This window comes from Neoarius graeffei, chromosome 15, assembly GCF_027579695.1.
Source record: "Neoarius graeffei isolate fNeoGra1 chromosome 15, fNeoGra1.pri, whole genome shotgun sequence".
Classification (NCBI taxonomy): Eukaryota; Metazoa; Chordata; class Actinopteri; order Siluriformes; family Ariidae; genus Neoarius; species Neoarius graeffei.
In genome coordinates this window covers 75288951-75303026 of record NC_083583.1, presented here as the reverse complement: position 1 = coordinate 75303026, position 14076 = coordinate 75288951, and the positions used below count along the sequence as shown (strand labels likewise).

Here is a 14076-nt window from a genome sequence, read left to right as displayed (position 1 = left end):
AGGTATATCCAGGTTCTAGAGCAACATGTGCTCCCATCCAGACGACGTCTCTTTCAGGGAAGACCTTGCATTTTCCAACATGACAATGCCAAACCACATACTGCATCAATTACAGCATCATGGCTGCGTAGAAGAAGGGTCCGGGTACTGAACTGGCCAGCCTGCAGTCCAGATCTTTCACCCATAGAAAACATTTGGCGCATCATAAAACGGAAGATACGACAAAAAAGACCTAAGACAGTTGAGCAACTAGAATCCTACATTAGACAAGAATGGGTTAACATTCCTATCCCTAAACTTGAGCAACTTGTCTCCTCAGTCCCCAGACGTTTACAGACTGTTGTAAAGAGAAAAGGGGATGTCTCACAGTGGGAAACGTGGCCTTGTCCCAACTTTTTTGAGATGTGTTGTTGTCATGAAATTTAAAATCACCTAATTTTTCTCTTTAAATGATACATTTTCTCAGTTTAAACATTTGATATGTCATCTATGTTCTATTCTGAATAAAATATGGAATTTTGAAACTTCCACATCATTGCATTCCATTTTTATTTACAATTTGTACTTTGTCCCAACTTTTTTGGAATCGGGGTTGTACTTGGTGCTTGATGTTCCAGCCGTTGCAGAACAATGCAGGGCAACACCATAGGGTTATGAATGATGGAGTAAATCTGTATCCATTTTTCCAGGTTCAGAGTCCTTTGGTTTGTTTTCATGCATTGTTAATGGAGAAGAGAGAGATCAGAGTCATCGGGCCGTTTACAGGTAAGAGAAAGGAAGCAGCGTTTGGGGTTGAAGGTAGATAGCGTGGTACTTACTGAGCACGTTGTGTTTTTTAATTGTATTTGTGAACTATTAATCCCCTTGCTGTCACAATCCTAATCCTATCTGATTTAATATAAAATGTTCTATTATCGCCCGATGATTGTAATCATATTAGGTAACCTATTAATCATTTACTAATCATGTCGTACTTATTAAAGGAGAACTGAAGTCATTTTTAAACTTGCTTTATTTCCTAATTAACGTGTTATTCAATTACGTTTTCGGTTTTAGTAACCTTATATTGTGACTCGCCACTCGCATCCCCAAGCAGCTTCTGTTTGGCGCTCTTGCTGGAGGACATCATCATCGAGGATGCCTTAAATTATGCTACAAAGATGTGTGCAAGGACACAATGAAGAACCTCCAGACCAACCCTGACGCATGAAAGGGAATGGCTAAAGACGGGAGCAAATGGAGTGCAGTGGTCTACAGGGGAGCCTCAGCATACAAGAGACAACAGCGTAGTAACCATGAAGCAATGCGACAACGCAGGAAGGTCAGAGCTGCCTTCTCAACATCCGTCGAGCCGATTTTCCCCTGCCGCAAATGCAGTCACCCATGCAACTCCAACATTGGACTAATTAGCCACGAGCGTGCATGTCGTTCATCTACAAGCAGTTGCGAAGACGCAAGAGAGCCAAGATGTCGTGACTCGTATTAGCAACTAATTGCAATTAAATATGATACTTATCGGCCTATTCGGTTTTTAGCCATGTTGAATTTAGTTCGTTTGGTCCACGGCAGGCGTCGCTTATCCACGCGATCTTCACAAGACTTGTGTGAGCCTTCGAAACGTGAAGTGTCAGCCAGGTGTCAGTGCTGGCATTTTGAAAACTGTTTTCCAAACGAAATATTGCACAAAAACAAGTTTAAATTACTATTACGTAGTGCCTACTTTTTTTTCAAACTTTCCTGATTGCTATCAAAACAAACAAAACTTCCGGCTTGATTACATCAGCGTTCGAAAGAGGGCGCGCGCGTCTTTTGACAACGTTGGCAGATGTCGGTCACTTTGATTTCCGCTGTACGTTTTACTTCCGTCCTACGATGTCTCGCACAGGTCTCAACGAACCTCGTTTACGGCCGTCGCTTTGACACATGGACTGATATATTACAGAGCATATTTCAAATGCTCATAACTTGTTATAGCAGCAACAAAATAGCGATCAAAAATGCATTCTGATATTTAATAAAATGAGAAATAGAATTTTGATCATAAAATATTTGCCTTCAGTTTTCCTTTAATATGAGTAACACGCTACTCTTATTAGTCCTAGGCTGATTAATCTGATTATTAATGTTCTCTTAATCTCAGTCTCATGCCATCAATCCTATTAATGTCTTATGAATCAGGGTTGTGTGTCCTAATGATAGGTTTGTCCCCCGTCATGAGGATGAGCTGGAGCTGGAGGTGGATGATCCTTTACTAGTGGAGGTTCAGGCAGATGATTTTTGGTACGAAGGCTACAACATGCGCACCGGAGCCCGAGGGATATTTCCTGCGTACTACGCCATTGAAGTGACCAAGGAGCCTGAGCAGATTAAAAAAGGTGAAGAAAACCATACACTGAATTGTATTTTTATTATTAAATTGAAGGCTTTTTGAATATTAATCCACACATACTACACTTCACCATGTGTTCGGGTGGTTTATTCGTCTCATCCATGCAGGCGTTGGTTTGGAATGGTAACGGCTCTTGTTGTTCTCTTTCCTCTATGGATAGTGAGAAGTGCAGACTGGATGGAGAGGTACAGCCTGAAATTCCTCGGCTCTGTCCAAGTGCCGTACCACAAAGGGAACGAGGTGCTCTGTGCAGCCATGCAGAAGGTTTGTACCAGAGTCACAATAAAAGCTGATTTTCACTATTGTTACAGACATTTTGCTGCTTTGCAGCAGTTCTCTCAACTGCAACCCTGCGATAGCGAACCCCTTGGAGGACGTCCAAGTCGTTCATTACCGTATACTGAAAAGTTTGTAATGCTGAAATGGACCCACTTGTTACACCAAGCACTCAGATTATATATTAGGCACATTCTCCTTATCACAGATTTCTCCTTCTGAGTCACGATCGCAGTTCACTGACTGAGTTAAAGGATCCCGATGATTTCTTTGTCTGTTATGGAAATGGCGGAGGTTACCGGTGTATCGTTGTCAATGTCCACCCACTCGCTGTTTTTTTTTTTTTCTCTCTAATTCTTCACCATTCGGTTCATTCCTGTGTTGCAACTCACAGGTGATGTTATTTATGTCATGCCACGGCGCTGGGTGCAGTGGGGGGTATAAAAACACCACCACTTGATTTACTTATTGTTTGTCTCTGGTGGGAAGAGGAGCACATGGCTCAGTGTGTCATGTAAGCAAGGCAAGTTTATTTGTATAGCACATTTCATACACACAGGCAATTCAATGTGCTTCACAAAAAATAAAAGCATAAGAACAGTAACAAAGAATTAAAGTAAAAGTAAAATCATTAAAATCCAAGATTAAAAAGAAATTAAAATAAAGTAAAATCATTAAAATCAAAATTAAAAGAAATTATATTAAAGGAACTTAATTACACTTTAGGTAAAAATTAATCAAGTGAAAGCATCTGAAAACAGCTTTGTCTTGAGCCTGGATTTAAAACTAACAACAGTAGGAGCATTTTTGATCTCATCTGGAAGTTGGTTCCAAAGCTTAGCAGCATAGCAACTAAAGGCTGCTTCACCACACTTCATTTTGACAGCTGGTATTACTAGCAAGTTTTTCTCTTGTGATCTTAGAGACCTAGTTGGTGCATATAATTGAAACATATCCAGTAGGTAGCTGGGTCCCATCCCATTTAATGTTTTAAATAGAAGAACTAGTGCTTTAAAGTCAATTCTATAGCTCACTGGGAGCCAGTGCAGAGACCTTAGGATTGGAGTGATATGGACGACCCTTTTTGTTCTTGTAAGAACCCTTGCTGCTGCATTTTGGATTAGTTGAAGCTCTTTGATGGTCTTTTTTGGAAGACCTGTGAAAAGGCTATTGCAGTAATCAACCCTACTGGAGATGAAAGCATGAATAAGTTTTTCTAGATCATGTTTTGACATGAGACCCCTGAGTTTAGAAATGTTTTTTAGGTGATAGAATGCAGACTTTTTCACCACTTTCATATGACTGTTGAAGTTAAGTTCGCTGTCAATAAGGACACCAAGGTTTTTGACAGTATCCTTTGCTTTAAGCCCCTTAGTTTCAAGAACAGTGGCAATCCTAAGCCTTTCCTCCTTTTTGCCAAATATAATTGCTTCAGTTTTATCAGCGTTCAGCTGAAGAAAATTGTGAGACATCCATTTGTTAATTTGGTCAATGCATCTATGAAGAGACTCAAGAGGGGCATAGTCATTAGGTGACATAGCTAAGTAAAGCTGAGTGTCATCTGCATAGCTATGGAAGTTTATGGAGTTATTCTTAATAATTTGTCCAAGTGGGAGCATATAAAGGTTGAATAGTAATGGTCCCAGGATTGAGCCCTGGGGAACCCCACAGTTCAAGGACACGGGTGATGAACTATGGCCTCCAATGGCCACATAAAAAAATCTTTGTTGTAGGTAAGATTTTAACCAGTTGATTACTATACCAGTAAATCCAACCCAGTGCTCCAGTCGATGTAACAGTATGGAATGATCTACCGTGTCAAATGCAGCACTTAAGTCTAAAAGCAGGTGAATAATGGATGTAATTGCAGGAAGAGTGTTTATTTACAAACAGGAAGGCAAACAGTTCAAAAACACTGGACAAAGGCAGGGTCGTGAAACAGGCAATGGTCACGCAAGGCACGAACAGAATGGCGGAGACAAAGACGAAAGGCGGAGTCCAAATACACACACAAAACAAAGTCAAAACCAGAAAGGCAATACACAGATACAAGGCTTAGTAACATGAGACACTCGGTACAGCGTGTATACTTCACCAAGTCTGTGTGTTTAGAGAGTCCTTATAAGGGCGTGCTGTGATTGTGCTCTGATCCGGAACAGGTGCATGGTACTGTAATTAGCCCTAATGGCGCTGCGCACTCCAAGCGCCAACACGCATGGACATGACACAGTGAGAGATTTTTTTTTTGAGACTCTGACTCATCATTAAAGGCAGGGGACACAAACTTAGTTTATCTGCACAAGTTCATAGTAAAAGGGTTCGTTATAGCAGAGCTGCAGTGTGTTATGATGTAAATACTGTGGATGGAAAAACAGTCTTTGGTTTGATCATTGCTATAAGCTATGACTGTGTATGTTAATTATAATTAGTAGTGATTGCTTCTGGTTCACCATGCCCATTTATACATAAGGACTACAGATGTCGGGAAGGAGAATGTGGTAGAGAATTGTTCCACATTTCATTTCGCTTAACTGGAATTCATCTCATCTCATTATCTCTAGCCGCTTTATCCTGTTCTACAGGGTCGCAGGCAAGCTGGAGCCTATCCCAGCTGACTACGGGCGAAAGGCGGGGTACACCCTGGACAAGTCGCCAGGTCATCACAGGGCTGACACATAGACACAGACAACCATTCACACTCACATTCACACCTACGGTCAATTTAGAGTCACCAGTTAACCTAACCTGCATGTCTTTGGACTGTAGGGGAAACCCACGCGGACACGGGGAGAACATGCAAACTCCACACAGAAAGGCCCTCGCCGGCCACGGGGCTCGAACCCGGACCTTCTTGCTGTGAGGCGACAGCGCTAACCACTACACCACCGTGCCACCCCTAACTGGAATTCAGTTTCAGTAAATGAGCCACCGTTTTATACAAACGCGTGTTATGGAAGTCGGTGAAAAAACAGCTCATGAATTCACCTGAAGTCCACGGCCTTCGATGAGAAATAACGCAACACTGTGCAGTTTTACTGTCATAGATGGTAACAATGGTGTGTGTGTGTGTGTCAGGTTGCCAACAACAGGAGGATGACTCTGCATTATAACCCCCCTTCATCCTGCATATTGGAAATCAACATGAAAGGAGTGAAACTCACAGTGCAGGATGACTACGGAGTATACGACAGAGTAAACACACACACTGCATATTTCATTCACAGACGTGTACACTTATAGATGTGAGTGCTGGTTGAGAAATATCATTTGACAATTAGGTTAAGGCAGTTTGCTACCTCTGTAACATGAACATCATATGTTCTAGCATATTCTCGCTCGTTCACAGGGACTCCGACTAATAATAAAGACAGACGATCGACTTTCCCTCACCAAGACAGCTAAAATGGCCTTTCTTCGCGCCCTGACTTTTGAATTAAAATCTTGTGCGCTGTTTTGCCATCTTGTTTAACTTCCTCCTCATAATGAGAAATGGGCATCCAAAGATTCTCCTAAAATCAGGTCAACATTAGCACCGTCGGCCATTTTGTCCCTGAATGAAGGGACCGCTAGCTGGCCGTATGAACAAATAATTTCAGAAATTAATGCAAATAATCAAACAGAACGTTGTATGTACAGTTTGATATTTACAAATGAAAGTTTGTTTATTACCAGTGCACTACTTGATTGGCAGCTGGTTATGAGGTTGGTGCCCCATCATCACAAAACGAAGCTGTGTGTCCAAGAGCACACTGACCAATAAACATCGAGCATGGCTTCAAATTACACTGTAAAACCCTGTTGTCCAGTGAACATTAATCTTTCATTTCATTAAAACAGCGAGTGCATGATGAACACCTTACAGACGTCAGTTGACACCCAGGCACCAGGAGCGTTAAAGGAGATGTTCACACGGGCTGCACTGTTCATGAAAATAGTGAATTCCATAAGAGGGAGGAATAATCTCATCTCATCTCATTATCTGTAGCCGCTTTATCCTTCTACAGGGTCGCAGGCAAGCTGGAGCCTATCCCAGCTGACTGCGGGCGAAAGGCGGGGTTCACCCTGGACAAGTCGCCAGGTCATCACAGGGCTGACACATAGACACAGACAACCATTCACACTCACATTCACACCTACGCTCAATTTAGAGTCACCAGTTAACCTAACCTGCATGTCTTTGGACTGTGGGGGAAACCGGAGCACCCGGAGGAAACCCACACGGACACGGGGAGAACATGCAAACTCCGCACAGAAAGGCCCTCGCCGGCCACGGGGCTCGAACCCAGGACCTTCTTGCTGTGAGGCGACAGCGCTAACCACTACACCACCGTGCCGCCTGGGAGGAATAATAATAATAATAATATAGCAACTCTGGTGAACTTTTCTGCATTTTAATGACATTCTAAGGGACGCCAGGGCTCAGATGTCGTCTGAAAGCCATCCTGTGATCCTCAAAACTTGTATTTCATTCACAAGGAAAAAAATTGCTTTTTTTTTTAAAACCTTCATTATCCCCTGTTGTGTGTCTGTGTGGCCCTCTAGTGGTGTTTTCCCAGACACTGTATGGAAGCCTGTCTTCCTATATTTTCAATGTAAAATCGACACAATCGTGTACGTAATACGTTTTTTTTTGGTAGCTCAAAAAGAAAATGAATATTAATAAAGTATTTCCCAAACTGTATATACACATGCTCCAAAATGAAAAGTTAATTACTTTATTTACATTTGTCTTCTAATGCATTGGTATTTTCATGAACAGAGACATGAAGACAACACCGCTACACTGATCACTATTGTTTTTCAATCTTCAATAAAATAACAGTTTTGGACGTACTGTAGATCTGGTTCTGAGATTCATCTACACTACCGTTCAAAAGTTTGGGGTCACCCAGACAATTTTGTTTTCTCCATGAAAAGTCGCACTTTTATTTACCACCATAATTTGTAAAATGAATAGAAAATCTAGTTGAGACATTTTTCTGGCCATTTTGAGCATTTAATCGACCCCACAAATGTGATGCTCCAGAAACTCAATCTGCTCAAAGGAAGGTCAGTTTTATAGCTTCTCTAAAGAGCTCAACTGTTTTCAGCTGTGCTAACATGATTGTACAAGGGTTTTCTAATCATCCATTAGCCTTCTGAGGCAATGAGCAAACACATTGTACCATTAGAACACTGGAGTGAGAGTTGCTGGAAATGGGCCTCTATACACCTATGGAGATATTGCACCAAAAACCAGACATTTGCAGCTAGAATAGTCATTTACCACATTAGCAATGTATAGAGTGGATTTCTGATTAGTTTAAAGTGATCTTCATTGAAAAGAACAGTGCTTTTCTTTCAAAAATAAGGACATTTCAAAGTGACCCCAAACTTTTGAACGGTAGTGTATACAGTAGTCGGGAATATTCTGTGTATCTGTTTATTTATTGTAAATATTTTGCCGTGTGTTAAGTTCTCTGTGTGTGTATTATTCACAGAGTAGTCAATGCACTCACTTCTTCCAGTTGAAGAATATCTCGTTCTGTGGCTATCATCCGAAAAACAACAAGTAAGAGTATATCCTCTGATCCTCTTTCATTTCCAGACTCAGTTTAAGAAGAGTGAGTGATTTCACTTCTCGTCTTTCCGACAGATACTTTGGCTTCATCACGAAACATCCAGCAGATCAGCGATTCGCCTGCCACGTGTTTGTGTCTGAAAACTCCACCAAGGCCCTGGCAGAGGCTGTGGGGTGTGTTCATTTTATCTGCTTCTCATTAACACTTTATGAGGAATAAGATTCAGCAATTTATTTGAGGATCTACGTATAGCTCCAGTGCATTAAAGTGACCTTTTGCCTAAAAAAAGGTACACAGTGTGTTCCCTTGAACCTAAAATGAAATTGGAATGTGTGTGTTTGGTTTATATTTCACTTTGTGAGTGGAAATATTGGGTTTAATATTAAAGTGGTACTTTGGATTAAAATAGATTTTACACAACCTCACCCATTCCAAATGTACGAACCTCATTTCCAGAAAAGTTTGGTTTAATTTCGTTTCGTTTCAGTCGGGCACTACCCAAACTGATGATCGTATCATCAGCTTTTCTTTGGCTAGTCAGACACAGGGTACGCCACCACTCTTGCCGGAGCAATTGGGGGTTCGGTACTTTTGCTCAAGGGCACTTCAGCCAGTCCTGCTGGTCCAGGGAATTGAACCAGTCACCTTATGATCCCAAAGCTGCTTCTCTAACCATTAGGCATGGCTTTCCCCAAGAAAAGTTGGAATATTTTCCAAAATGCAATAAAAACAAAAATCTGGGATTTGTTAATTCATGTGAACCTTAATTTAACTGGCAAAAGTACAAAGAAGAAAAATTCAATAGTTTTACTGACCAATTTAATTGTATTTTGTAAATATAAATGAAGTTAGAATTTGATGCTGCAACACACTCTGGACGGAGTTGGGACAGAGGCAAAATAAGACTGAAACGTTTATAGGATGTTCAACTAACACCATTTTGGAAGATTCCACAATAAGCACATTAATTAGTAACAGGTGAGGGTGTCATGACTGGGTATAAAAGGAGCAGCACCAAAGGCTCAGTCTTTGCAAGCAAGGATGGGGCGAGGCTCACCCCATTGTGCCAAAATTCATGAGAGAATTGTTAGTCAAATCAAAAAGAACATTTCTCAATGAAAGATTTGAGGTATTTCAGAATCTACAGTACATAATATTGTGAAAAGATTCAGGGAATTCGGAGACATCTCAGTGCGTAAAGGGCGAGGTTGGAAACTATTGTTGCGTGCGTGTGACCTTTTGAGCGCTCAGGCGGCGCCGCCTGAGAAACTGCCATGCTAATGTGATAAATATAGCCACATGGCTTCAGAAGGACTTCAGAAAACCATTGTCACTTCACGCAGTCTGCCGCTGCATCCAGATGAACTCATCTCGGATGGACTGAAAGACAGTGGAAATGTGCACTGTGGTCAGATGAGTCCACATTTCAGCTTGTTTTTGGGAAAACCCGACGCTGAGCTCTCCGTACCAAATGTGAACATGATCATCCAGTTTGTTATCAGAGAAAGGTGCAAAATCCAGCATCTGTGATGGTATGGGAGCATCAGTGCACCCAGGCATCAGCATGGGTGAGAAAGTGTGTGAAGGTACCATCGATCCAGGATTTTTCGACATGCATTCATCAAGGCAATGTCTCTTCCTGGGAAGTTCATGCTTATTTGAGCAGGACAGTGCCAGGCCTCATTCTCCATGGGCTACAACAGTGTGGCTTCATAGATAGAGTGCGTGTGCATGACTGGCCTGCTGCCAGTCCAGATCTGTCTCCTATTGAGAATGTATGGAGCACCATGAAGAGGAGAATCCGACAACGGAGGCCACGGGCTGTCGAGCAGCTGAAGTCCTTTATCAAGAAAAAATGGACAAAAATTCCAATTGCAAAACTGCAATAATTAGTATCCTCAGATCCCATATGATTTAAAAAGTGTTATTAAAGCAAAGGTGATGTAACACAACGGTAATGATGCCTCTGTCCCAACTTTTTCTTGTGTGTTGCAGGCATCAAATTCTAACTTCATTTACATTTACAAAATATAATTAAGTTGGTCGGTAAAACTATTGAAAATCTTTTCTTTGTTCTTTTGTCAGTTAAATAAAGGTTCATGTGAATTAACAAATCACAGATTTTTGCTTTTATTGTATTTTGGAAAATCTCTCCACTTTTCTAGAAATGGGGTAAGTAGTCGTAATCAGTAAAGATGATCTCCTGTTTTAGAGAAGCTCATTTACTGAAAGGGAAAGGACAGGGAAAGGTGAACTCATGAGCCTGACAGGGGGAAATTTAAATCGGTGAACTTTTATATTAAAAAATGAATATTGACCAGGGGTCGGGAACCTATGGCTCGCGAGCCAGATGTGGCTCTTTTGATGCTCGCAGACAAATCTTTAATAACGTAAAAAATTTAAAACATTCTCATGTATTTCAATCCATTCATTTTCTACCGCTCATGTTCATGGTTGCGGGTGGCTGGAGCCAATCACAGCTCTCCTCCGGGACAACACCAAATTTCTATTTTTATTGGATAATGCGTATGGGTCGTTGTGAGGTCAGGAAGTAAACTTCCCTCCTTTTCAAGTAGTCAGCTAGCTAATTGCAGAAACCCTTTTGACGAAGAAGATGGCTAAAAGAAAAAAAGATGAGGAGTATCGTACTTTTCAGCAGGAATGGACAGAGGAATTCGCCTTTGTGGAGAGAGCAGGTTCTGCAGTGTGTCTAATACGCAATGATAAAATTGCATCGATGAAACGGTCGAATATAAAGCGGCACTTCGACACACGCCATATTACATTTGCATAGAAATATCCAGCGGGGGACAGCAGGAAGAAATCATGTCAAGAGCTACTGTGCAGAGTGCAAGCTAGTCAGCAGCAACTCCGTGTCTGGACCCAACAAGGTGACTGGAATTCGGCTAGCTTTGCTGGTGCTTTAGCAATTGTGAGAAACAGAAAGCCATTCACAGATGGGGAGTATGCCAAAACATTCATGCTTGATGTTGCCAGTGAACTTTTTGACGACTTTTTGGATAAAGACAAAATAATCAAACGAATAAAAGACATGCCTCTGTCGGCAAGAACTGTTCACGATCGTACCATCATGATGACGAATCAAGTTGAGGCAACACAAGTGAAGGACATAAATGCAGCACCATTCTTTTCTCTCGCTTTGGATGAGTCAACAGACGTAAGCCATTTATCCCAGTTCGGTGTGATTGCAAGGTATGCTGTCGGTGACACACTACGTGAGGAAAGTCTTGCTGTTTTGCCTATGAAAGGGACAAGAGGGGAGGATTTATTCAAGTCTTTCACTGAGTTCGCTAAAGAAAAAAATCTACCGATGGATAAACTTATTTCGGTGTGTACTGATGGTGCTCCGTGCATGGTGGGGAAAAACAGAGGATTCGTAGCGCTTCGTCGTGAACATGAAAAGAGACCCATCCTAAGTTTTCGCTGCATCCTACATCAGGAGGCGCTTTGTGCTCAGATGTGTGGCGAGCAGCTTGGTGAAGTGATGTCGCTGGTCATTCGGGTGGTCAAGTTTATCGTTGCCCGAGCTTTAAATGATCGCCAGTTTAAAACACTGCTGGATGAAGTTGGGAATAATTATCCTGGTCTGCTTCTGCACAGCAATGTGCGTTGGTTGTCAAGAGGGAAGGTGCTCAGCCGTTTCGCGGCTTGTCTGAGCGAAATCCGGACTTTTCTTGAAATGAAAAACGTCGAGCATCCTGAGTTAGCTAACACTGAGTGGCTCCTGAAGTTCTACTATCTCGTGGACATGACTGAACATCTGAACCAGCTCAATGTGAAAATGCAAGGCGTTGGAAATACAGTCTTATCCCTTCAACAAGCAGTGTTTGCATTTGAAAACAAGCTGGAACTCTTCATCGCCGACATTGAAACAGGTCGTTTACTACACTTTGAAAAACTGGGAGAGTTTAAAGATGCATGCACAGCAAGTGACCCTGCTCAACATCTTGATCTCCTGCAGCTAGCGGGCTTCACTTCTAATCTCCTGCAGTCATTCAGAGCACGCTTTGGAGAATTTCGTGAGCGCACTCGTCTTTTTAAGTTCATCACCCATCCACACGAGTGTGCAGTGGACAGCACCGACCTGAGTTACATCCCCGGTGTCTCCGTCAGAGATTTTGAGCTACAAGCTGCTGACCTGAAGGCCTCACACATGTGGGTGAATAAGTTCAAGTCACTGAATGAAGATTTGGAAAGACTTGCACAACAGCAAGCAGAGTTGGCGAGCAAACACAAGTGGGGAGAAATGAAAAAACTTCAACCCGCGAACCAGCTGATTGTCAAAACTTGGAACGCGCTTCCCGTCACTGCAGCGTGTGAGTATTGCTGTACTGACAATGTTTGGCTCTATGTATGCATGTGAGCAGTCTTTCTCACATCTAAAGGACATTAAGATCAACCTACGATCACATTTAACGGATGGAAGTCTCAACGCCTGCATGAAGCTTAACCTCACCACGCATCAACCAGACTACAAAGCCATCAGCAAAACCATGCAGCACCAGAAGTCGCATTAATGGTAAGAAGTACTTTATTTATCATTGGTTAGCAACAGCATAACAACGTTATTAAAAAGAATTCAGAGACTTATTGTACTTTAAAAGTGTTGGTCTTACATAAAATGCATACATTTACTTGTATTTAGTGTTAAACATATTGTATGGCTCTCACGGAATTGCATTTTAAAATATGTGGCGTTCATGGCTCTCTCAGCCAAAAAGGTTCCCGACCCCTGATGTAGACTTTCATATTCATACATTGACATCACAATTTGCATGTAAGTATTTGGGCAAACCTGTTGTTTGGTTTTGTCTGTAATAAAGGTATATTTAGATAAAAGTGCTCAGCTCTATAAAAAGTCAGAAAATCAATAGTTATACAGTATATTTCACTTCAGTTTATTATTATCATACATGAACTGGACTGAGGATAGGACACGCGGTTATTAACTTTACAAAGTTATCCATTCAGACTGTTGCTTATAAATCCAGCCATTTCTGCTGATTACATTTAAATATCCTTTAAATTGTTTTAGCATTTATGCTGTTAGCGTAGCTCCGTCTCGTCCACCAATTCTGGTACAGTTGCGTTTTTCCTTTCGCTGCCTGTTAGGAGTTTCTTCTTTGCGATGTTGACTGGACTGTTCATCTTTGCTACCAAGAGGCCGAATACAGTAACTAACTGCCATTACAGTATTATTCCCAGAATACACTGTGTTTTACAGCATACATAACACTGATTTTCTCTTGTCTGACAGGAAAGCGTTCCAGCTGTATTATAAAGAGTTTGTGGAGTTTTCGTGCCCTACAGAAGACATCTATCTGGAATAAACACAATTCTGCTTGCAGATCCGTGTACAGATATACAGGAGGATTATTTTGCATGACGGATGAAGCAGTAACGTAACTGAAACACTAACACAGAGGAGGCTCGTGGAGACTGAATCTTAACCATAGCCTCTGAGCTTTAGAAGAACACGATCATCACATGGAGCTAACCTTGGAGTAAAACACATTATTTTGTACCTCACTGCTATTAATAATGTCACAGAAACTCCACGAAGATCATTTATTTCACAAAATGAAAACCTCAGTAGTTCTGTGCAGAAGTTTTTCCCCTACAGAATATAAAGCATACCATAATCTCCAGGTAATGAGACGGTTTTTAGTGGCGGTTGTTTATACAAGAAAGCAACTTGTAGTACACTATTATATACTTTTTTTTCTTGGCCACAAGCTTCAGAATATTGAAGGATGAAGTCTGATTGGCTTATCAGATACTGGTTAAAGATGGGAAAACTTTATACAAAATAATCACCAAATTGAAAAA

At 41.4% G+C, this 14076-nt stretch overlaps 1 protein-coding gene across 1 annotated transcript in view; it reads left to right on the top strand.

Moving 5' to 3' along the window:
* The window catches only part of mapk8ip1b (mitogen-activated protein kinase 8 interacting protein 1b), a 71314-nt gene extending 57661 nt beyond the window's left edge, over positions 1-13653 (top strand). The window contains exons 7-13 of the mRNA XM_060940705.1: positions 690-765; positions 2200-2375; positions 2550-2653; positions 5741-5857; positions 8146-8216; positions 8301-8399; positions 13505-13653. Coding sequence (XP_060796688.1) covers positions 690-765; positions 2200-2375; positions 2550-2653; positions 5741-5857; positions 8146-8216; positions 8301-8399; positions 13505-13577 — 716 coding nt within the window. The 3' untranslated portion in view covers positions 13578-13653. The remainder of the gene's footprint in view (positions 1-689; positions 766-2199; positions 2376-2549; positions 2654-5740; positions 5858-8145; positions 8217-8300; positions 8400-13504) is intronic.
* Positions 13654-14076: the final 423 nt, after the last annotated feature.